Raw genomic sequence first — 24844 nt, forward strand, 5'->3', positions numbered from 1 at the left:
ACATATATTTTTACAAAAAAATGGAAATATTTTTTCTTCCAAACAAGCTGTAAGTTGAAACAGTTTTAGGGCTTGAAAGAGAATTCTCATACCACGAGGTATTGCTTAACAGCAAAAGTGTTCTGGTTTGTAGAGTGGAGCATGCCTGCCACTGCCAAAGTTAAACTGTGTTTATATACTGTACAATGTAAAAAATACATGGTAATATTCACAGAATAAGCACTACATTACTATATTCCTGCTAGAAGGTGGTTAGACAGGATTACAGTATATGTAATAAAAACACTCGGTCATCGGTTTCTAACTCTACATCATGTTACTCAGAGTGGTCACAAGGAATTACGGATCTATAGCATATCAACAGAAGCTGCTCAGGAGCTGCACGCAGCCAGCAGAGCCACAGGGACCTTTCCACCTTCCCCACCCCGGGGGCACCGGGACGGCGGCCGAGGGGGGGGCACAGCGAGGGGGCAGCGTCAGACCTCGGGATAAACCTCTCCGTGTCCCCTTCAGCCCCCGACACAGCGTGCCCAGGGATGTCACTGCTCACACTGCCCCAGAGCCCCGCGGGGACCCTGCCAGCCCCAGAACAAATGACAAAAAAGAACATCATTGAAAAGAAACCGGGACGCCAGCGAAGTGTGGATGCGTGAAACCTTAAACGATGCGGGAAATCCTATGCCAGGTTTACTGCAGCCTAAGGAGGAGGAGGAGGAGGAGGAGGAGGAGGGCGGTTTGCTGGGGAAGCACATACGTGGGAGTCACTGCAGGGCGTCCAACAGAAAGGGATTTGTGTATTTACAGGGTGGGACAGCACCCGAGTGCCGGGCTCAGGAAGGCAGTTTGGGCTCTATCCGCAGAGAAGCTTCGTAGAGGGTTTCTTCATCCATCACACACGACTGGTCCAGCAGGTACTGTGTCACCTGGGGAAAGGAGAGCCAGACTGCTGGGGGACTCACCTGGCTGAGGCCAGCAAGAAATGCTGACATGGGGTTAAACGATCAAGGCCTGAGCAGCAAACGAGGGGCAGAGCTCCTGCCAACCAGCACAGCACTGCCCCTCCTTATCTCATCCCAGGGCTGCAACCTCTCGCCCAGTCCTCAGCTGATCTCCTGTTTTCCATGCTTAGAGTTTTTCCTCTCCAGCACTATCTTATCAGCCAGAAAGTTCTCTTCTGTTGAGAACACAAGATCCTGATAATTATGGCACCTTCATTCCTGCTGCAGAAATGCTGCTGACAGGGCAGGACTTCTGCTCCCATGCCAGGAGAAAACCTGCTCCTGATTCCTGGCAGATTTTTCCCAAGATATTTTTTGGTTCAGCAGCAGCACGGCTGATGCTGAAGAGGGGCAGAGCCTGTGGCAGGGCAAAGCACCACGTCTGGGTTTGGGAGCTGAGCAGCAGCATGGCTGGGGCCTCGTCCCACCACCCACAAGTGTCCAGTGAGGGCTCAGATGCTGTGACTTGAGAGGGAGAGGAGGAGGAGAGGGAACACGTGTCCCCTGGGACAGGGCTGTACCTTAGGCTGGTGCTCGATCTTGTAGGAGGTTTGCTGGAACTGTCGAATCTCTCGTATAATGTGTGAAATCTGTCCAGAGAGAAAAGACAGAAGCTGTTCCCAGCCCTCAGCACCAGCACCGTGTCCTGACACCTGGCTGGGCTGGGGGGCACAGCCCCGGACAGCACCGTGGCACTGAGCAGGAAAAAGCCCCAGATTGGTCCCCACTGCCCCCCCATTTCCCCCCTGCCATGGTCAGGGACCCCTCCCACCCCCCCAGGGTGCTCCAAGCCCCATCCAACCTTGGACACTGCCAGGGATGGGGCAGCCACAGCTTCTGGGGGCACCCTGGGGCAGCATCGTTCTGACCCGGTCCCTGCACTCCTGCTGCAGCAGTGCTGGGACACTCACCATCCTCATTTTGGAGAAGTTCACCAGCCCATCCTCGGTGTAATTCGGGGTCCCCTCCTCGATGAACGCCAGGTCAGTCAGGTACATTCCCAGGTAGGGGACACAGGGAGGGTCACAACTTTGTGAGCACACCGTCAGCAAATAAGAAAGAAAACTGCCTTAACTTGGGGTTTTGGAGTGGGGAGGAGGCTGCGACTCCAGGGATGGCAGAATTTGAAGGATTCTCTCTAATGTACAGTAACCAGAAAAGGTGCTGGTGCCCTGGGCCACATCCTGCAGCCACATCCCCATGGGCAGAGCAGGAGAAGCAGGAGCTGTGGCCATGCCCCGTGCAAAGCTGCGGGATGAAGGGAATGTGGGACAGGATTGGCAGAGGGTTGGGCAGACCTTTGGGAACCTCCCCTGCCCCACACAGTGATGAACAACCCCGTGGGGATGCACCAGCTCCAGGGCAGCTCAGCACCCCTTCCCCACACACCCACCCCAGAGAATGGCCAGGGGGGACCCCACCAGCTACAGGGCCATGTGCTGGTGGTGGGGAACCCCAGCTGAACATGGCACACTTGGGGGTTTAAACTTGGGGACCAAAGTCTCCAGGTGCCTGGCAACGATTCCCCCTTTTGTTCACCTCTTTCCACACTGCTGCCCAAAGGAGCAGCTCCTGACTCGAGGTCACTTCACGGGCTGCTGCCCTGTTCTGGCTGCAGAGGACACCCAGGCTCTGGAACCATCTGGAGAGCAAAGCCCCTGCCCCCAGCACTGGGGGGTATGGATCCCCCACCCCCACAGCAGCAGCCACAGGAGGGAACTCAGTCACTCACTTTTTCAGTGCTTCCCTCAGGTTCTTGAACCTGCCCTCTGATGACACCAACTTTTGGAGCTTATCGATCAGAGCCTTCGTCTGCAAGAGACCCAAAGTGTCACTCATCTGGTTCCACCCCCCTGCCATGCTCAGGGACCCCTCCCACCCCCCAGGGTGCTCCAAGCCCCATCCAACCTTGGACACTGCCAGGGATGGGGCAGCCACAGCTTCTGGGGGCACCCTGGGGCTCAGCACCCTCACCCCACAGAATTTCTCCCCAATGTCCTCCCTCTCTCGGTGTCATCAGCAAACACGCTGAGGGTGCAGCAGTCCCCCCACCCACCTTGCTGACATGTCACCCCAACACCATCCCACCCAGCCCATCAAACCCTCCCGGGAGAGGAGGAGCCAGCCCCGTGTCCCCACCTGCTTGGAGACCTTGAGCCAGGTTTTCTTCAGCCGGAAGATGGCACTGCGGTTGAGGGAGGAGGTGATCTCCAGCACGGCGTTGTAGTTGTGCAGACACCTGCAGATGTCTGCCACTGCCACCCACTTCTCAATGGCGCTCACCCGGGCGTTGATCTCCTCGTTCCGGAGGATCTCGGATGCTATCAGGTTGCTGACCTTTGGGGAGACACCGTGAGGACCACACGTGAGGACCCTTTGCCCAGCAGCCACGCACCCTCCAACCTTCAAGGATTTTTTAAGGAGATTTCCCTTCACTGCTCCCAGCAGGAGCAGCTGCACCAGGAGATGCTGCACCCGCAGCAGGACCCCGAAGCGTGTACCATCCCTGGGGCAGATAAACCCCTGCTCCAGGACCTGGATGATGCCAGGGCAGGTTGGCTGTGCTGCCTGGCTTTGCCTGCCTCCCATCCCCTGCTGTGGCTGCACTCACATCATTGAAATGTTTTGTGTTCTTCATGATGTAAGGAGTCCTTTCGTTCTTCTCAAGCTTCATCCAACCTTGCCCGAAGAACTCTCTGCAAACCACAGTGTTTGGGGGTCAATACTTATTTCCCATTTTTCTGGGATGCTCAGGCCCTGCCAGCCCCACTGCACCCACACAGGATGGAGGGGATGTGGCCTTTGCCCCCAGCACTGCTGGAAAGGGACAGCACAGACGGGCTTGGGAGCATGATGGACATGGGAGGTCACCACCCAGGGCTTGGGAGTGTGATGGACATGGGAGGTCACCACCCCAGCAGGTCACCCCGGGGCCACCAGAAGATAAACTACAGGGTGAGGCCCAAGTCTGGGCTCAAACCCAGCCTGGGCTACCTGCACAGCAGGTGTCAGCCAGGCAGGTTTTGTACCCTCTGGGGAGACCAGGAGAGCCCCTCCTCACTCCTGGGGACCACTCACTCATATGGGATCTTCTTGAAGACCAGGTGGTCCAGCAGTGTCAGCTGCTCTGCTATTTCCAGGGCAGAGTGGTTTTCAAAAGGTTCTGCTTTGACTCCCTCAGCCTGAGTGACAAAGGCAACGATGAGGTCTCGATGGTGAAGAGCCCAGTGAGAGCTTCTCCATTCCGTGCACACAAGCTCTGCACTGGCTCAGGGACCCCCAGGCAGGCAGCTGGGACCCTCCTCACTGCCCTCCCCAGGAAACCCTCCCAGGTTAACAGCCTGTTGCAAAACTCCCTCCTTGAGAAAGGGCTTGTGAAACCCTTTGGTTTTGTTTGTGTTCTCTTCTTCAAAGGAAGTTTCCAGCACTCATGGTTGCAGAAGTAAAGCTAAAAAAAACCCAAAAACAAAACCTCAAGAGGCCTCAGCCACTCCAGCAGCCACCCAGGGGACAGAGCTGCTGTTGTTTCAGGTGCACTAAGCCAGGGTAAAGTGGTCCTCAGGTTTTGCTAGGCACAACCTGTGAGGGGTTTTTTTAGGTGGCAAACACCCTGCACCACCCTGGTGGCTTTGAATTCACCTTCCCAGGGCTCTGCTGCTGGGGGAGCAGCACTGCTGCCAGCCCAGCCTGTCACAGTTCCAGCTGTGCTCACAGCTAGCCCATCCCCAAAAAGTTTTGAAGTTTTGAAGGCTTGAAGAGCTGCTGGACACCCAGGAGGCTGCACCTGGGTGCTGGGATCTTCAGCTGTCTCCCCACCACCACACCGAACTCCCAGGGGAGAGACAAGGGAAGAGGATTTACCATCTGTACGACCTCCTCCAGGGTGATCTGATTGTCACCTGGATCCTCCTGTGTCAAGGTCCTGCAGAGAGAAGGCAGCGTTACCCGGGCCGGGCAGCACCACCTCCGGCTGGCATGGGTTAAACACTCCGCACCCCTAAGGACACTTCCGAGTCCCATTTCCCCCTTTAAAGAGAAAAAAAAGTCCTTGACCGAGGAGCTGGCCCAGCGGGCAGGGACAAGGGTGTGGGTGACACCTCTCCTCTGACCCCTGATCAGGTCCTGGTGTGCCAGGGATGCAGCCAGCACTGCCCATCCTCATCCTCCTCATCCTCCTCCTCGGCACCACCGAGCCCTGGGCCGGACCCCTCCTGGTGTGCTGGTGCCTGCCCGTGCCCCGGGACAGAGAGGGAAGCCTGGAGCAGCGTCCAGGACCAGCAAACCCCCTGCCCTCCCACCTGATGATATTGGCGGCTGCTTTCCTCTCCTGGGTCAGCAGCTCGGGGTCGTGAATGACCTCTTCCAGGAAGCCAATCACCCGGAATTTCAGCTCCTCGTTGGTTTCGAAGTCCTGCCAGAGCCAGCACAGGTGGAGGGTTACGGGGCTATACTGGGAGCATTCCATCCCCTGCAAAATCCCCAGATCCCTCCCTCTTCCCTGCAAAATCCCAGCCTGCAGTGCAGGGACTTCCCAGTGCCCCCAGCAGCAGAGGGACAGGGACAGCAGGAAGAGCCATGAGGTTCTCTAACCCAGACCCCAGCCTGAAACCTCCAGACAGGAATCAAACCCAACTGCTCCACTTTCAGGCAGTGGGATGGGCACTGACCCCAGCTCCCCCCTGCACACCCGACGTGAGCCCTGCAGTCCAGCACCCACCCCCCCACTCCACCCCGGGGGCTCCGCTGCTCTCCCATTTCCACCTTCTCCCGATGTCCACTCATTTGCTTAATTACAGAGGAAATGCCAAATTGTCTTTCCAGCCGAGGCCCCCAGCACCCACCTGGGAGTGCTTGGAGACCCAGTGCCGCAGCACGTTGAGGACACGGTTGGTGGCTGCTCTCCGGATCACAAACTCCTTGTCCCCATTCCTCTGGTCAGTTGGAAACACTGAAACTGCCAGCGACCCCCTCAGCACAGCCCCTGCTCCCCAGGGATCGCTCACGGATGTTTCCAGGACTCCTGGAAGGAGCGGCCCCATCTCCCCCAGCATCCCCTTCTTGAATACAAGCACCAGGGAGGCTCCGCACCCAAAGGTGGCAGCAGGTGGAGCTGCCCAAACCCACCCGCTCCTTGGGCAGCCCCCGTGGCCAGGCACCCCGGGTGAGCACTGGGGTCCCCCTGGCAGGGTGTTGCCAGAGAGGAACCAGCTGAGACTGGTGGAAACGGGCACCCCAAAAGGATGCCAGGTACCTGCGCTGGCCAGGGACATCCTGCGGTACTTCTCCTTGGTGGGGGTTCCCTCGTTGGCCCCCGCCGTGGCGATGGCGAAGGCAGAGGCAGCAGACAGGGCACTGCGGGTGCTGTCGAGATCCCGGCAGGAGGTCATGACCACCCCGTTGTTGTAAGAGAACAAGGAGAAATCTGGGGGGAGTGAGAAGAGGAAAAGTCAACAGCACTGCGACCACAGCCCAGCCGGTCCCTCCCACAGCCCCTCGCCAGCCCCCTGGGGCTGGGGCACAGGAGAGGGACAGCTTTGGATGCCACCATCCCACAGGAATGGTTCCAGCAGAGCCTTAGCAGGAACCTTAGCCCCCAAGAGGGGGCTGCAGACAGTGCCCACGTAGCTACAGGGGAGGCTCGAGCAGGGAAACGGGAGCTTGGTGCCCATCCAGGCTCACAGCAGCCCCAGGAGGGGAGGAAGGGGGTGAGAAACACTGGAGAGTTCCTGCTCCTCCTTATGCCAGCCTCAGCCTGACACCTGCACCTTCAGCAGCTCTGCAGGGCCAGGTTGAAGGGCAGCACACAGCCCCAGGTGGCCCCCGAGCAGGGCAGGCCTTGGGTCACCTATTACCTGACGAGTTTTTGCACTTGATGGACTTGGGAGTCGTAGGAGATTTTGTCGGGGAAGCTTCAGCTTCTGCCTCATCGCTCTGGTTGGGATCGGTGTCTGACTCCTCCCTGACTGACACCTCTGGGCCTGGCAGGGACAGGACACCAGTTACACCACAGCTGGGCATGGGGCAGCCACATTTCAGTGCTGCCAGATGTTCCTGAGGTTCCAGCTGGGTACCCTGTGACCCAGCACGAGAAAGGTACAGAGTCCCACAGATACTTTGGGCTTTTTTTGGGGTGTTGGCTGTGGGTTGGCTTTTTTTTTTTTTATGGTGGGTGGCCACAGCACAAATCTGTGTATCACCAGAAGTACCACCACTGCCACCACCACTGCCACCACCACTGCCACCACCACTGCCACCCACCTGCACTCCCACAGACACTTACTCTGCTTGCTCGGCAGTGACTCCTCTTGCTTTTCTGAGGCTGCTTCTCCTTCGTCTGGGATTTTATTGGGGTAGTTACTGGACACGTACAGTTTGTTGATGTCCAGGGTGGTCTTGCTGTAGGGTGCCATGGAGGAGTACATGTTGGCATAGCCGTTGGAGGAGCAGCTGAGGGCAGCCAGGTCCAGAGCCTTCCCCCCGGTGATGATGGGGATGTTGAGGGAGAGCTTCCTGCGCCGGCTGGGGGATGAGGACTTGGTGATGGAGAGGGGGGGAGGCGAGGAGAACTTGCGGTTGGCTCGGGGGGACTTGGGGGGCTCTCCATACAGCAGCTTGTTGTTCTGGCTGTTGGCAAACAGGAGCTCCAGGGACCTGGGTGGAGAGATGGGGAAAGGCCAAACTCAAACCCAAGGGATCCCCGGGGGCAGCTCCAGCAGCACAGGGCCTCAGGGGCATCCCCCAGGCACGGCACAGCCGGCACGAGCCCCCACAACCCTCCCGGGAGCTTGGGTTTCACCACCTCCCCCCTTTGTGGGTATTGCAGCTCATGGGGACGAGGTGAAACAGCCCCAGAGTGACCCTGGGGCTGGGCAGGTCTGAGGACAGATGGGGGGATGGAGGAACCCCCCAAGCTCTGCGGGTCCTCCGGGGCATGGCCCGGGCTCTGCCGTGGTGCTGTGCAGCCTCACCGTGCAGGGATGGCACTGATGGGCTTCTTGTAGATGGTGATGAGCTTGTCGAGGACAACCAGGGCGGTGGTGAAGACGCGGTAGGAATGCAGGAAGGTGTTCAGAAAGTCAATGCTCAGGAACCGCAGGTCCGTCAGCCTCTCCAGCAGCCGCTCCACGCTCGCATAGCGGATCTGCAGGACCTTGCAGGAATTCATCGTTTTACTGAACCTAATGTCAACATCATCACAATACAAGCTGGCATCAGACCTGCAGAGAAACGAGATATCTGTGGTTCCAGCCTGGAACAAAACCAAGAGCTGCTTCCCCCTGAGGAGTGCAGGGACCTCAGAAAGCACTACAGGTCCTGGGCAGCGAACGACCCCCGTTCCTACAGGGTGTCCCACCAGAAAATGCAGGTGGGAGTAATCCCAGGGGAAAGCCATGAGACCCGTACCCCAGAATGGGTGGAAACAGCGCTCAAGGCAGAGGTTTGTGCCAACGACATGGAACAACAGTCCCCAGGGGACACCCACCGACCAAGACCCTTCCCCATGTGGGACAGCAGATCCCAACCCCACAGGTCTCTTTCCACCTCCCTGAGCACAGTCCCAGGCTGAGCTCCTCTCCCAGCTATTTGTGCTCCTAATGAGCCCACCGAGCCCCCGGCCACGGCAGCACTCACTTGATCATCTGGGGGACAGTGACCTTGGAGTTCTCCTCGAAGGCGTTCATCATGAGGCCATTGCAGCGGATGTTGTCCACGCACTGGAAGAGACACGGGGGGGAGGTGGGGGACGTGCCACGAGAACCTGAGCATGGCCTGAGCCAGACAAGGTGCTGGGCAAGGGGACACAGGGAAGGACAGGGCACAAGAGAGGCCTCTTCAACCAGTAACTGTCCCTCTTCCACTGGGGACAAAATATCTTCACAGTCTTTGCATAAAGCAAACAGAGAGTGGGTGTGAGCTGCTGCCACGTGTCTGAGTCAGGGGAGAAATCCAAACCATGAGCCTAGGCCTGCAGGCAGAGCACGGGGGGACAAGTCCTGCTCCTGCCCTCCTCCACCTCCTCCTCCCTCAGACACCAGGGAGCTCTCAGCACTCACATCACCCTCTGTGTGGAGCCCAAACCTCAGTGATCCCCACGTGCTGTTCACAGCCCCCCGTGCAGTGAGACCCAGCAAGTGCCCCGTGTGAGCTTTGGGTGCCCAAAGCCACAGCAAGCATGGGGACAGACAGCAGGAACCCAGAGGGGCTGATCATCCCCAGGGACCCTCTGCCTCAACATCTCCCCACCATACCTGGCTGATGTCACTGGTCCACGCAGCCTTCTCCTGACGGGATGAGGCCACCAGGATGACAGTAAAAGAGGAGGAATCTTTTGGCTCCACCACGATCTTGAAGGCAAGGTGGTCGATGTCTTGTCCTGATGTTTTTGCTTTGGAACAGAAAAAACACACACAGTGACTGGGAAAAGCTCTCCCCACCTCTCGCTCTCCCAGCAGGGGATTTTTCAAGGTTTGAAGGAGCTTTTTGCATGTTGTGGGTTGTTTGCAGTGAGGACAGGGCAGAGGGACACCACACCCAAGATAAGGGACACCAGCAGTACTGTCACACTGCCATTGTGCCCCAGCCATGGAGTGTGGCAGTAACCTCATGCCAAGGCTCTGCTGATGGGAACAACCTCCAGCAGGACCCCCAGCCCCCTGGGTGCAGGCTCTGTGCCCCCCACAATGAGGTGACCAGGCTGCAAGTCCCCAAACTGCCCGTGGCATGCAGCAGGACATGGTCTGAGGCTGATGGTGCCAGCAACCTCAGCAAAGAGGCTCCTGGAGCAGCCACAGCTTTGCTTTTTGAGCTGCCCCTGTCTGCTCAGCACCCACCAGGAGATGCACAAGCCAACCACCAGCACACCCACGGGTGGGGGCTGCCCAGGACCCACCCTCCTCGTCGGTGCTCTCCTGCTCCTCCACCAGTGTGCAGTCGATGAGGGAGATGACGCCGTTCTGTGGGGAGGAAGGAAGGAAGGGAGGGGGGACTCAGCACCAGAATCCCCCACCCCGTGTCACAGCCACCACCCCGGGGATGGGGACAGGGACAGGGACAGGGATGGCAGTGCTGCTGAGGGGCACACACAGCCTGTGGGCTCCCAGGGGAAACACAGCTACAGACTGCTGGGATGTCCCAGCTCTCCTTGTACAGCTGACCAACCCATTTGTCTTCAGCTTTCAAGGAAACTTCCAAAAAAGCTGTTGTTGTGATCATCAGCTCTTTGCCAGGCAATGCCATTTTATGAACTGGTAATTTAATGCCAGTAACGAGCAATTTCTTTAAGGTTCTTGCTCAGTTGACTGCAAAACTTCCACTGTCACACCCATCAGGGCCTGACCCTGCTGACAGAACAGACTGCACAGACTGCTGAGCCTTCTGCTAGGAGCAGGACAACCTTTTTTCCCATGAACATGCCCTGTGACTTAAATCTGTACACAGAATCATGGAATGGTTTGGGTTGGAAGAGACTTTAATGCCCCCCCCCCAGTGCCCCCCCTGCCATGCTCAGGGACCCCTCCCACCCCCCCCAGGGTGCTCCAAGCCCCATCCAACCTTGGACACTGCCAGGGATGGGGCAGCCACAGCTTCTGGGGGCAACCTGGGGCTCAGCACCCTCACACCACAGAGTTTCCTCTTCATGTCCAACCTAAATCTCCCCTCTCCCATCTGGCTTAATGTCTGCCTGCTCCCCACCCCCCCAGGGAGGCTGCAGCTGGGAGGGAAGTTGTTCCCCAGACCCCCGGTGACACCGGGAGATCCCAAGCTGGTGCCCCCTCCCCTGTCCCGGGGAGCCCCCCAGAGCCTTCGGTGGTGGCCGCCGGGACCCCCCCCGCACCTTGGTGAGATGCAGCTTTCCCCCGGAGCCCCTGGTGCAGATGATGAGGTGCTTGGAGAAGAGGAAGCACTGCCGCTCGCCCTCCTTCCGCAGCGAGAGGGAACCCAACCGCCCCCGGGGGATCTTCCCTTTCTCCGACATCGGCACCTGGATCAGGGACCCTGCGGGGGGGCACAGACCCGGCCCTGGCTTGGCGGGCAGCTCAGCCCCGGAGAGGGGTCCCCAGGGCTGTGACCTGGACCAGGAGCCAGAGGCTCACGGGGCTCAGGGAGGGGACAGCCTCCAGCCCACCCTGCATCCCCCCCGCGGGATGGGGCGTGCTGGGGGGTCAGGACACAGCTCTGGCGGTAGGAAAACCACCGAGGGACAAAATGTCCCTTTGCCCCGGGATGCAACAAGCACAGCCCAGGAGTGAGGGGGCTTTGGAAAGAAAAATGTGAGGCAGGGGCCGGGGACATGAAACTGCTCAGCAGAGCACACCTGGGGGAAGGTGGGGATGGACAGGGGACACGGGGGCTGCAGGGCTCTGATGGGGGGAGGGATGTGCACATGGGCAGGGTACCTTGTCGTACGAAAGTCTGGCTGGTGTCCAGCAGGATCTCACACCCCTCGATGATCATCCTCTCTATTGCCAGGTTTTTTCGAATATTTTCTGTCTCGCTCACTTCATCGTGCATGATCCTGGAGGAGGGAGAGGAGGCAACAGGAGCTCAGATGAGATCTGCACTTTTCCCTTTGGACACTTGGGGGTGGCTGCAGCAGGTAACACCAAAGCTGAGGGAATTTCGTGGGGATCACTGGATCTACACAGACCCAGGAGCTCAGGGGGGAACCCACACAACATCCAGGGTGGCACCCCCGTTTCTAAACATCAAACCTGAAACATTTCTTGCTTGGAAATCACAAAATTCGGATTTAGGGCAGACAGACCCCTCCCTTCACCAGCCCCCTCCCTCAACCCATCTCCTGCAGGAGTGGGAAATCAAATGGAAACTCCTTGTTAGGGACTGGCTGGGAGCTGAGGGATGCTGATGGGTTTGGTGCCACCTTGGCAGGGGTTTGGCCCCTGATGGAGGGAGAGGGTCAGACACAGGAGATGGAGGCTGAGTGCTGGGTGCTCATGGAAGGGACTCGGGGCACTCACAGGGATGGGACTGACCTGGAGAGTTCTTCCAGCTTGGACTTGGCATAATCCAGGCTGTTCCTCTCCACGTGCTCGTGGGGGGTGTGAGCCAGCAGCTCGTGCAGTGTCAGGATGTACCGGGGGATCTGTGGACCAGAGCAGGGGCATCAGGGACACCATGGCCAGGCAAACAATGTCTGGGGACACCCTGCCTGGGGACACCCCGCCTGGGGACACCACGCCTGGGGACACCCTGCCTGGGGACACCACACCTGGGGACACCCCACCTGGGGACACCCCGCCTGGGGACACCACGCCTCAGACTCCCTTACCTGGCTGGCTACAAGAGCTTCAAAGCTTATGCTCAGAGGTAATGAAGGTGGGGAATGGCATGGGAACTTGCCCAAGCCCCTGCTCTGCCCCATCTATGTCCCAGAGGTGCCAGGGAAGCAGCAGCTTCACCCAGGAGCCCTCCCACAGCACCAGCCAGCCCAGCAATGGCCTGGGAAGGTCTCAGGAGCACCATGGGACCAGGCAGGGTCCAGTCTGAGGCCATCTTCACCCGGGCTTTGCCTCCCCACCACCCAGTGCCTGCCGTGGGGCTGGGGTCTGCACTGCTCAGCCCAGCCTGCACCCCCAGCCCCACGATGGCATCCCAACCCCAGTGCCAGCACTCACCTGGAACATGGGGTAGGTCAGGAAGGTCTCCAGGGTCCTCTCCTCACAGTCAGGTTTGGCCTCGTAGTGCTTCAGCAGCTTGTCAAAGTCCCGGTTCTGCTTGCAGTGGGCCAGGATCTGCAGGCTGTACTGGTGGTTCCTCACAAACTCCTGGTAGATGTTCAGCATGGGCAGCAGGATGTCAAACAGGTCAGCTGTGAGCAGAGGGGAGGAGGTGGGTGTGCTGATCCAGCCCACACCTGGAGCTCCTGACACAGCCCCAAATCCCTAAATCCTCACCCCCAAATCCCACCCAGGGCATCTCCCAGGACCTAGTGCTGCTCCTGCAAACCCCATGTCTGTCCAGGTTGGGTTCTAAAGACCCCTAGAGCCAGCTGAGGGTCCAACCAGACACAGCAGAGCTCTTCAGCATCAGCTCTCCTGGTCCAGTCCAACTCTTCCACTGCCTGGCACAGCCAGGACCACAGGAACTGTTCCCACAATTGGGTTTCTCCATTTTTTTGCCTCCACGACCAACAGGCAGGAGCCAAATGCTGTGGGACGTGTCTGAGGGGTGGTGAGGAGGCACCAGGCACTCACCCAGCACGAGTGTTGGCCAGCTGGAGATCCTTGCCTTCAGGCCTTGGTAAAAGATTTGGTGCAAAAACATGATTGTTTCACTGCAGAAGAAACCAAGGGGTGGAAAGGCAGATGAGCAAGTGGCAAATAATGAGTAATTAGAGAGAATGAGTAATTAGACAAAATGAGGGGGATGAGACGCTGGCCCAGGTTGCCCAGGGAAGCTGTGGGTGCTCCACCCTGGAAGCATTGTGCCAGGTAGGATGGGGCTTGGGGCAACCTGCAGCACTGCAGGGATGGGGCAGCCACAGCTTTTCTGGGCAACCTGGGCATGGGGCTCAGCACCATCACAGCACAGAATTTCTTCCTAAAATCTCATCTCAATCTCCCCTCTGGCAGCTTAAAACTGTCCCCCTTCCTCCCCTGCCCCATCACTCCTTGTCCGAAGTCCTTCCCCAACTTCCCTGGAGCACTTTAAGGGCCTGGAAGGCTGAAGGACAGGTATGGACACTGAAGGACAGGTATGGACACTGAAGGACAGGTATGGACACTGAAGGACACTGCTTTCCCCTCCACCAGAGCCAGAACTTCCCATGGACAGGCTCCTGACCCTGACTCACTGCCGAGGTCCTGGAGCACCATCCCTGGTGGCACCTCCTTGTGTCACTGCCCAGCAGATCACTTGTGCCCCTGTCCCTTGGTGATGCTGAGCTTTCACCCGTGGCTTCGGGAGCCTGGCTCCTGGGGACCCCCCAGCACCCCAACATCCATTCCTGAGGAGGGCAGCGGGCACCAACCCCAGCCTGGGAAGCTCCTGGAGCCCAGGATGGGACCGACCTGTTGAGGAAGATGCTGCTGACGTCGTCGTGGGTGATGGGAGGCTTCTTGGAGCTGGCTGCCATCCGCAGAGGCCGCAGGAAGTTGTTGACGAGGATGTGGAGCTGCTGGACATACTCAGCCTCTGCCTCCAGCATGCTGAAGACCACCTGGTTCCTCTTGCGCATGCTGTCGGCGTGGGGGGACCTGATGTAGTCCTGGATGATGGTTTTCCACTTCCTGCGGCAGAGCCAGCCCCGCAGAAAGCTCTGCACCTGCCGAGGGACGAGGCCGTGTCAGCACCCAGCCAGGAGCTGGCCAGGACACCCTGCCTGCCATGGTGAGGGGACACAGCTCTGCCAGGAGGCTCCCCCAGACAAGGTGTGCCCAACGCTGCCTGATACTGGGGCTGCTCTGAACCCCATCAGCTGGAGAACAGACAAGAATTCCTCTAAATCCCATCCAGTCAGCCTGGTTTGGGTTAGAAGAGACCTTAAAAACCATCTAGGGACCCCTCCCACCAGCCCAGGGTGCTCCACGCCCCATCCAACTTGGGGCCTTCAGCACTGCCAGGGATGGGGCAGCCACAGCGTCTGGGGGCACCCTGGGGCTCAGCACCTTCACCCCAAACAATTTCTCCCTAATATCCAATCTAAATCTCCCCTCTTGCAGCTGCAACCCCTCCCCCCTCATCCCATCCCTCCAGGCCCTTGTCCCAAGTCCCTCCCCAGCTTTCCTGGAGCCCCTTCAGGCACTGGAAGGTGCTCTAAGGTCTCCCCATTGCTCCCTTCTCTTCTCCAGGCTGAACACCCCCAACTCTCCCCCTGTCCCCAGAGCTGCTCCAACCCAAAGCACTTTCTCATTGCAGACAACGTCCCCTTTGTCCTTCCACAGGGTCCTGGCACTGTGGGGGTTGGAAGTGGCCTCTGGAGACCATCAGTCCAACCTCCTGCTCCAGCAGGGCCACTCAGGGCAGGTGGCAGAGGATGGGGTCCGTGCAGGTCTGTCCCCACCCACCTTCTTGATCTTCTTGATGTCACTGTCATCGTCACTGGGTGCACTGGTCTGTCCAGCCTGGATGCGCTCGTTGTCCTTGAGCAGGGAGGCAATCTGTGGGCAGAGGGGGGTGAGCAACCACCCTGGCACCCCCGGGAGCCCAGGAGCATCCCGGCTGCCACGCTGTGCTGGGGAATGGTCCCCAGCCTAACTGCAGACACAGGGACGTGTCCTGATGGATCTGTCATGATGGGGAGTGGGACATGAGCAGGTGAACCCCAAGGGGCATCCCCAGTGCTGGCAAAAACACAGGGAAAGGCAGGAAAGCAGAGGATGGAAAGAGGGGAAAAACAAGACTGGAATTTTGATTTCATTAAAAACAGTAAAAGCAAGAAAATTATTTCGAAGAGTTCTTCCAAAAAAAAAAAAAATTCTGGTGAGAAGGAAGCTGAGATTCTTTCAGGTGGAGGTTCAGCATCCCAGTGCCCAACACACCAGCACCAGCCTCGACAGGAGCAGCAGCACAACAGAGAAAGCAGCCACAGGTTCACAGGCTCCAACCCAGCCCCTCCATGGCTCTATTGGTTTCACCCCGTTTTATTTCACAGAATTCGATTTTAGAAGACATTTGAGATTATTTTTCCCCTCCCCGTGCCTTTCCATGGAGCCTCAAGTCAGCAAACATCCCCTCTGATCTCTAGGGCTTGCAGCACCAAAGCTGTGCCCCACAGAGCAGGTCTGCTGGTGCTGTGGTTTTATTTTGGTTGGGTTTGGGTTTAAATCGAGTGAGCAAAATTGGCACATTGAAGTACAAAGCTGATTATTTGATCTCTGCTTCAAAGCATGGGGAAATAGTTTAATAAATAAATAAATAACAAAACACAACAAACCAATGCAAAGCAAAACCTGATGTAAAAGCCTGGACACCGGGGAGGGGACAGACCCCAGCTCTGTCTGGTGGCTCCGACCCTCAGCTCCCCTTGCCAGCTCCTGCTGGGGACTGCCACCCACCCACGCTTTTTAATTCTAATATTAAAACCAAGGAAAACAGCTCCTGAAGGACACACCAACCCCCTCCTGCCCCCGCTGCCTCTTCTGCCGTCTCCCTCTTGGCAGCCGGGTACTTTCCCCGGCTCAGGGTTGGTGTCTGGCCCCGCACCTCCTCCCGGCTGCCTCCACCGCAAAGCCACAGCCCCGCATGAGGAGGGGCTGGGGCCAGCACTGCCCCGCAGTGCCCCGCACCCACGGGCACCAACACCCACCCGGTGAGGGAGTGGGCACCCACATCCCCGAGCACCCTCCTCCCGAGTGCCTCAGGGACCGGCTGTTGGGTCACTTTGGCATTTTGTGGCACCATCTGCTGTGACCCGTGCCGTGCCCCCCGCCCGCAGCCCACGGGTCACCCCGGGCAGAGACCCCCGGGCAGAGGCACCCGTGGGGTGACGCCGGGACCTTCACCTCGGCCTTCAGGCGCTCGATCTCGATCTCCCCGTCCTCGATCTGCTGTCGGAGTTGCTTGGCAACCGTCTTCTCCGTTTCCACGATCTGCAGGAGATGGAGGTACTTCTGCATCAGTGCCTCGTGCTCCGTCGCCAGGGTCCTGTAGCTGAGGGCAGAGGTGGTGGTGAGCACCTCTCCTCACCCGGACCCCCCTGGGTTGTGCACAAGAAATCGGGGGGTGTCTGCAGGATGCTGGGGGCTTTTGCTCCTTCCTACACTGCCCTTGCCCCTCTAGCCCGGGGTACCCACTGGGTGAATGACCAGGAGACAGCTCTGGCCATTTGGGGTGCTGCTGCTCAGAATGGACCAACTTGGGGACCATGTGGGGCTCACCATGAGGGTGAAAACAGAAAAGACAACACAGATTTTCAGGAAATGGCTGGAGACCCCATGGCCAAACTTCTCTCCCCTACCACATCCCAAGGAGATGAACGAGACAGTGGACACTGGTGGCACAGGCTCTTAGGAACAACTGCTCTGGTGCAGGGGCTGCAGCAGAGGAGGGTCCACGAGGGTCTCCAGCACAGGGCTGGGGATCAAAGTTGCTCTGCCCTGGCTGGAAGGCTCCATGCCTGCAGCCCTGCCCGCAGCTGCCCGAGCTGGCAGAGGGCAATACCTGGCGTGAGCGATGGCTGCCACCCACTCATCACAGTCCTTGGCATCCTCGGTCCTCAGCTCCAGGGTCTTCTGGTTCTCATGGTTGAAATTAATGGTGAAGTAATGCTGTGGGAGCAAGGAGAGGGTGAGGCACCGGGCTGTGAGAAAACTGCTCTAGGGTCAACCATGGGGTTGCTTAATATATATAAAAAAGACATTTTGAACCACCGGGAGCAGGGCTGAGAGGTGCTGCCCCCAGAGCTGGGGGAAAGGCTGCTCCTTGTGGGCAAGGACAGGGATGAGAAACGCCCTGAGGGGAAATCTCAACAGGCTGCCTACACCCCCTGCCTGTACCTCCCTGCCTGCACCCCCCTGTCTACACCCCCTGTCTGCACCCCCTGTCTGTACCCCCCTGCCTGAACCCCCCTGCCTCAACCCCCTGTCTGCACCCCCTGCCTGCACCCCCTGCCTCAGGCAAGGAGCCCTCGGGCCGCAGACCGATCCCTGCTGCTGCTTGGGGCTTGTGGTGGGGCAGAGCCGCGGCCCCACGGCCCGGCACCGGGCGGTTCGGCTGGGTGCGGGTGAGGCCGGGGCTATATTTAGCCTCCTCTGACATTTCCCGAACCGGTGCTAATTGTGCGGGGCGGCAGCCGGCGCGGCTGGGGCTGCTGCTCCTCTGCTTCCCCGCAGTCTCCTAGGAAACTGGTACCACGCTGCAGTGCCGGATGCTGCCCGGAATAACGGGGCTAAAAACGAAATCCACTGGGAAAAGAAGGAAAAAAAAAAAAAAAAAAAAAAAAGAGAGAGAGAAAAAAAAAGCTCCTCCTGACATTATCCACCCCTCTGTTCGGTTTAATGAGAGGTCTGAATTAACGGGTGTCTCGGTGGAAAAAAACCACAACAAACCCCAAACCCACCCTGTGCAGCCCAACCCCCAGGGAGCATCCAGGGAACACAGGGCGCTGCATGATGGAGGCTGGGACAGACAGACAGACAGACAGACACCCAGCTCCCACTCTGCACCGTGCCTGCCCTCGCTGGGTGACAGCCCAGGAAATACCCTGGGTGCTCACTCAGCCTGGGGGGGTCCTGCAGAGGGGGAGGGGGAGCCTGGGGACCCTGTGCTGTCCTGGCACCCTCCAGCAGACACAGCTTGGGGGGACACGGGTTGTTCCTGTCACCCTGTGAACATGCATCTCCTTTACTTCTGTCCAGGATTGCTTAAATGCAGTATCTCTTCACTGCTGACCCTGCAGATGAGCTTTCTCATCCACAGTGAACCATCCCATGATCCACCCCCTACGCTATCCCCAAGGCCAGGCTGGGGCCAGCAGCTTCCCCCCTGTCTGTGGGACATGTCTGGAGCTCCAGCAGCTCCTCAGCCTTTTGCTTCTCACCCCTCTTTCCTCTCCCTCCCACCCCCAAAGGCTTTTATTGGCAACGAAACATCTCTGACAGAAAATGCACCAGGAATTTTTGGTCTCTGGAACGGTGCAGTAGCAATGCCTCTGCTTCATGCCCAGCTCCCTCCTTCCCTCCCCTTGCAAACAGCAGGAAAAAAACAACTCTGGAAATCCTCCCCTTGACCCCAGCTCAGGAAGATCACCAGCCCAGCCAGGGCACTGCCAAGCACTCGGTGTCCCAGCCCTGTGGGGACACCAGGGGCAGGACCTGGCATCACCTTGGGTCAGAGCTCCCAGGCCCTACCCAGGGCTCTCTGGAAAGCAGCCCCTGGCACAGTTCCAGAGCTTGTTGGATTTTCAAATAAGGGGCAGGGAGTGGGCCCATCCCCAACCTGCCTTCCCCTGCTTCACCCACCAGGTCCCTCACAGCACCTCCCCACATACCACCACCAGCAGTGCCTTCTCAGACAGGTTCTTTCTCCTCTAACATAAACCTAGAAACTCGCTGAGGTTTTGCAAATGGCTTTTTTGATGCTGTCAGCAGCAGCAGCAGGACTGGACAATGTGGGCCCAGAAGCTCCAGGGGGGTTCAGTGGTCCCAACCACTGCTCCATGCACCACCAAGAGCAAATACCTGTGAGCACCAGGGCAGCAGCTCCTGTGTCCCTCCAGCCCACCCTCACGCTCTGCCCAGGGCGTGCAGCACCCTTGCAGGGGGAAGTTATTCTATATATGAATAACAAACCTCCCAACAGCTTTTATCTCCACCCAAACCATGATCCTGCTCATACAGCACAGCACCAGCCCAGGAGCATCTCTGGGTGGTAGCAGGACAGGCAGGAAACAAGCAAGATGAGCCCCCACCTCCAGCATCACCCCCAGAGACCTCCTCTGGGGACCTGTGCACACCACAAACCACCAAGGCTGCTGCTTCTCACATCCATTTTAGCTCATTTTGGTCATTTTGCAGCCCTGGCACAGCTGGGTGCATGGAATGAGAGCAGGGGGACCGAGCTGGAACCCCCCCAGGAATGGCAGCAGTGTCCATCACCTTCTCCTGCACAAGGTGCTCCTGCTGTGCCCTCACTGGGGCCTTTGGGATGTCCCCCCTGGGGACCTGCCTGCCCTCCATCCCCTGTGGCCGACAGTGACGTGCTCACCAGGATGATGGTTATTGCAGCTGACACAAAGGGCAAGGGAGGAGAATTTTCCTTGCTTTGGCTGGATGAGCCGAAAAATCCACAGCCAGCAACAGCAGCTTTTAACTTCCCTGACCTACATAGCATGTGCTCAGGGAAGACAGGACCTGGGACTGGGATGGAGGAGCTGGGTGGCTGGGCAGCTCATTTCCTTGCTGACCATAAAAATAAATAAGTAAAAATAAATCCCAGAAGCAGAACTTTTCTTCCTCAGCTTCAGGAAGGGCCATAAGGATGCTCAGAGATGCTCTGTCTGCGTGGTATCATTTGTAGGTACCATGGAACCTACAGGAATCAGTAGGTTCCTCTGCAAATTTAGTAGTGGCTCAGGTTTGGGTTCACAAATTGCCATCTACATTGCAAAAAAAATGAAAAAAATAAAAATCAGGTGGCATGTAAATATGCTGAGGTTTCTGTGATGCTGGTATGTTACTGCCACATTCAGCTCCTTGCAGAAAGGCTGGCTCGAAGTACAGGGGAAAAGTTGCAATTAAAAGATTCTAAAAATCCAACAGGCCCACTGTCATTGCAAAGACCTAAGTGAGGAAATCACAGTGAATTATGCTGATGGGAAGAGCCAAAGGGCGAAGTCAAGAGATTTGTTAATCAGAAGTGGTCTGTATAATTTATTTTTTTTTATAAATTGTACCAAAAAAAATTTGCTTTTAAACTTTCAGTACAATTTTCTCTCTCAGATTTTCTGCTTTACAGGTGAAATTGCTCTCGGCCTTTTTGCTTGATCAGAAACCAGCCTCTGCTGACTCTTGGTCTTTGGGAACCAAAACATTCCAATACCATTTTCCTCCTTCAGCTCAGAGCTGGAACACACAAACCCGCTTTTCCACCAGTGCCTCCAGCAGGATTCCCCAGCCCCACAGGAGCTGCTGCTCTGCTCAGGCACCCAGCTGTGGGCTTTGGGCACTGAAGTTCAAGTCCTCCAGACATCACTCCCAGTCTGGAGAACCCCTGGGAAGGTGTTAAGAGACCTGCATGGGTCCTTGGGACAGAGCTAAGCACCCATTGTCCCCCTGCACCCACTGTCCCCAGCACTGGAATACACCAGCTCTGCACTGCAGGTGCTGTCCTGGGGCAGGTGTGGGATACGAGGGACCTCAGCCTTTTGGAAAACCCATCAAAACCCAGCAGTGTGGACAGGACCTCCACCAAACACACCTTGCAGGTGTCCCGTGCTCAGCCTCAGCTCCATCTCCACATCCCCCGAATCACACTGAGTTATCCTGTCCTCCTGAAAAGGGAATGCTCAGGGAGGTGGTGAGCAGGCAGCAGCACACCCACACTGCTACCCTGGTGTCCACAAGCCTTCTCTAACCCCACTGCCACGTGCACCCACCCACGCAGCTTTGGGAGCTGCTCCTCAGCTTCGCACCACGGGACAAAACGCTTCCTGGAGCCTCCTCCAGTACCATGGACAATAAACGTGATACCCACCCCTGGCAAAGGCTTCAGAGGTGGGGAAGAAAACCTCCAGCTCTTGGCTGTGCCTTCACAAGAGCTTTGTGGGAAAAAAGACTTGCAGCTCGTGAGAGTTCCTGAGTCCCCAGTCAAGGGCTCTGCACAGCGCTGCCACTTGACTCAGCATCGCGTGGGCTCTCGTCAGACACCCCGAGGGCTGCTGGAGGAGAACCACTCACAGCCCCAGGGGACAGGTCTGGGGCCCCACGGAGCAAACCCAGACAGGATCCCACCAGGTGAGATGGAGAGATCTCACCCCACGCCAGGACCTGAGCCCGTGGAGGGGATGGATCAGCCCCAGCCCCCCACTCCTGCTGGGCTCCTCCATCGAGGTGTCCTCCTGGCTGTGCCACACCTTGCAGCACGGCAGGGACTGGGACCAGGGGTCTTCCACAGCCCCTTCCACCGAGGGGCAGGTTACACGACCACATGTGAACACATCCCAAAGCACATCCCAGCAGATCCCAGGGGATGTAGGAATAGAAGGGAGGGTTCACCCCCTGCCCCAGCACCCTGGGTGCTCACCCACACTGCCCTGAGCAGCCCCAATGCCCCAAGACCCTTCCTCTAGGCCACAGCCTGCAGCCTACCCAGCAACAGAATACCTTCCAAACCAAACCAGCTGGAAGAAATGTAATTTGTGGAAAAATCCAACAAAAATGGAAAAGAAAGTTTCCAGAGGCATCAAAATACCCTCTCCAGTGTTTCAGGTTTTCTTGATCATTTCTTCTCACACATACATGCTAAACTCACTGCATTCTCAGCCAAAAAAATGCCTCAAAAAAGCGAAATACGTGAACTTAAAAAAAAAAAAAAAAAAGGAGGAGGAGGTTTAAAAGACCCACGGAGAATTTTAAGCTCTCCAGGCTTTGCCCCGGGCAAGAGGGAATCTCAACCCGACCCTCTGCTGCAGGGACTCACAGCTCCAGCTCAGCTGCCCGGGCAGATAAATACCTTCAGAAAACAATTAATGGTGATCACAGGTAATGCGAGAAATTTCCTTGGCACCTTCCCTCGAACAGCAGAGCCGGTGATGCTGAGCACAGACCGGTACCGGCCGCGATTTCCCTGTTCTGCAGAACCAGAACCCTCCTCCCGGAGCCCTGCCGGCTCTGCCTGCCCTGCCGACCGCCGGCACAGACCATGCTGCAGAGCTGCACCATAAATATTCTGCTGCTTATCTCATCCGCTGTGCCATTAATTAGTTTGCAAAGCAGCGGACATCCAACTGCTCCAGCACTTCCATTTAAATTTGTCCTAACGAATGATAAAAATAAATAAATAAATCAGGAGCCAGATGCTAACCTCAGGTAAGCGGGTGCGGGGCAGCAGCCTGGGAAATATTTGGCAGGGCAGGATCTCGCCGTGCTGTGAGAGCAGCCCCTGCTTTACACGGCGGGCAAAACCTCCCGTGTTCGTTGTGAACGGGAACAGGGGCTGTGACCCCCTCCCCGCGGGGGCTTCCCGGTGGAAAACCCCTCCTGCACCAACCCCAGCAGTCAGGACCTGCCTGGCAGCGGGAATTAAGGCGAACAAGGAACGAGGAACATCTATTACGCTGCTAGCAAAAAGGACACAGGTGACAGCACAGGGCAGCAGCGTCGCCCCCATCCAGACACAGCCCCTTTCTTGCTGGAGCACGGGGGGGGGCACTCCAGGGCAAGGGCAGGGCTGCGAGGGGGCACGGCTCTTGGAAAAAAAAAAAAAAATATATATATATATACATGGGTATTCTGTTTAGAAGAGAGCAACAAACATTCCCGTGCTCCCTGCCGGGAGGCAGCAGCCGTGCTGCGGGTGGGGAGGGTCTGCACGGCCCCGCTCTCCTGGCAGGGCTCCCGGGAGCGCCCTGATTAGCCAGAGGCAATTAAGGGGCTGATGTCCTCCCTGCCAGTCCCCGGGGCCTGTCCCGCAGTCCGCAGCGCTCGCCACCACCCCCCGGGAGCCCGCCCGGGCAGAAATTATGCAAGACCTGCAGAGCTGGACCCAAAATGCTGGTGCCTCCCGCCAGCACCCCGCCCGCAGCCCCCTCCCCCCTGCCGGGGGCCGCCCGTGTCCCCCGGGGGGTGCAGCCGCACTTCAGCGCAGCGGCCACGGGGGGATTCAACCGCGGGGGAGTCCGCAACGCGTCCCAGAGATGGAGGTGATGCTGGAAGCGACGAGAGGGATTGTCCCCCCCTCCTCCCCCTCCAAGGCTGTAAGCCAGTCCATCCCCATCTCTTCCTTGCCTGCCCAGATGCACCCCGAGCTCCAGAAAACGCCACCAGACAAACAAGACTGATACTGTCACTGTCACACGCTGCTCAGTGCCACCCTGCCCACCTGGGGAGAGAAACCCACCCCTGGGCCCCTCGGGGGCTGCTGTCCCTGCGGGGGGGTCCCGACATCATCAGGAGGGCTGGGGTCTTCCCAGGACCCGGCTTTGCTGGTTCAGAGCCGTTCCAGCCCTCAGACATCAGCATCTGGCGAGCACCAGCCCCGCGAGTGACACCGTGGAAGTCCCTGGTCCCACCGCCCGGGCAGAGGGTGCGCGGGTGTACGGCCAGGACCGTGACACCGGGCAGGAGCGGGCACGGGGTGAAGCCCCGGGCAGTGCAGGGGGAACGGATGGACCCGGTCATGCTACAGGTCTTTCCCAACCCAAACCATTCGGTGATGCGATAAATCCCTGTGAAAAAAAAGGCCCTGGACCCCCAACCCGCGCTGAGCACCCATCTCCTGAGCTGCCCACACAGGGGGCCGGGGGCGCGTCAGCCCCCCCAGCGCTGGCAAATCCGGAGGGGGTGGGAGGGGGTAAATAGGAGGAGAGCAAATAGAGAGAGAAGATCAAGGGGGCTGCGGGAGCCTGGGGAAAACCGAACCCGAACGGCCGGGCCACGATGTGGACGGAGCGAGCCCAGGGGACCCCCAGACCTCCCAGGGTCACTGCCCCGACACCTTGGCCGGGCCACGGACACGCGTGGGGCTCCGTTGCGCCAAGCGCAGCCCGCGGCCGCCGGGGGGAGCCCTGACGCCAATTACCGGCGGCTAATTAACCGCGATGAGGAGGGGGGGCTCCGGGCAGAGCCCGGCACCCCCGTGGTGAGCTGCCCCGATGCCCCGGGGAGCGCCGGCAACGCGGCAAAGGGGCCAGCACTACCACTCTGGGAAACATGCTTCCCCCCAGCGACCACATCCCTACGCCACGGTCACGCGTGGGCCAGGTCCCGGGCGCCGCAGGGAGCCCCGAGGAACGGGGCAGCGTCCGTGGGGGAGTATGGAGCCGCGGCCACAGCCCCGGGTGGGGACAGGGCCGGGACCCCCGCGGGGGCCACTCCCGGGGGCATCCCCCTCAGCCAGCAGCCGCGGCGGGGGGGAAGTGTGCGCCGTGTCCGCGACCCCGTGTCACCCACCTGCTTCTCCAGCGAGTCCTTGGCCGAGAGGGAGGGCTTGGGGGAGGGCGCCCGGTCGCAGACGCATCCCTCGAGCAGGTAGAGCCCCGAGGGCCGGGAGCTGGAGTCGGTCTCGAAGTAGAAGAGCATGTTCTGCAGCAGGGCAAACCACTTGGTGTGCCATTTTGTGTTGTCGGAGCTCCGCTTGCTCAGGTAGCCCTTCCTGGCGCCGTCCTTCTTCGCCAGCAGCCCCAGGTAGGTGACGTGCCCGTCATTGAGCCGCATCCCCTTCTGCAT

General features: G+C 58.4%; 1 protein-coding gene across 2 annotated transcripts; it reads right to left on the reverse strand.

Annotated features, from left to right (window-relative positions):
- Nucleotides 1-36: 36 nt before the first annotated feature.
- RASGRF1 (Ras protein specific guanine nucleotide releasing factor 1) lies at nucleotides 37-24844 on the reverse strand. Of its 2 annotated transcripts, none has more exons than XM_030457118.1 (27): nucleotides 24569-24844; nucleotides 17121-17227; nucleotides 16463-16610; nucleotides 15026-15118; nucleotides 14030-14283; nucleotides 13214-13293; nucleotides 12635-12828; nucleotides 11993-12102; nucleotides 11396-11514; nucleotides 10834-10994; nucleotides 9889-9952; nucleotides 9248-9384; nucleotides 8631-8713; nucleotides 7967-8215; nucleotides 7279-7649; nucleotides 6851-6976; nucleotides 6250-6420; nucleotides 5840-5946; nucleotides 5297-5409; nucleotides 4860-4920; nucleotides 4077-4180; nucleotides 3610-3694; nucleotides 3138-3335; nucleotides 2731-2810; nucleotides 1910-2027; nucleotides 1520-1588; nucleotides 37-923 (listed from the first exon to the last, which is right to left on the reverse strand). In XM_030457118.1, exons 1-27 carry the CDS (start codon nucleotides 24842-24844, stop codon nucleotides 831-833), a joined length of 3771 nt encoding a protein of 1256 aa, XP_030312978.1. In that variant the 3' UTR covers nucleotides 37-830. The 2 variants fall into 2 exon arrangements, with proteins under 2 accessions (XP_030312978.1, XP_030312977.1); XM_030457117.1 differs by having other exon boundaries at nucleotides 5840-5952.

Source organism: Calypte anna, chromosome 10 (genome assembly GCF_003957555.1).
Source record: "Calypte anna isolate BGI_N300 chromosome 10, bCalAnn1_v1.p, whole genome shotgun sequence".
NCBI classification, from domain to species: Eukaryota; Metazoa; Chordata; class Aves; order Apodiformes; family Trochilidae; genus Calypte; species Calypte anna.

Excerpts from the sequence above, each read along its gene's own strand:
- RASGRF1 (XM_030457117.1), bottom strand. The coding sequence starts at position 24,844 with ATGCAGAAGGGGATGCGGCTCAATGACGGGCACGTCACCTACCTGGGG. Across the intron at positions 5,953-6,249 it reads GATGTCCCTGGCCAGCGCAG|TTTCAGTGTTTCCAACTGAC; the intron begins GTACCTGGCATC and ends GGTCGCTGGCAG. Across the intron at positions 3,695-4,076 it reads TTCAAGAAGATCCCATATGA|AGAGTTCTTCGGGCAAGGTT; the intron begins GTGAGTGGTCCC and ends TGTGGTTTGCAG.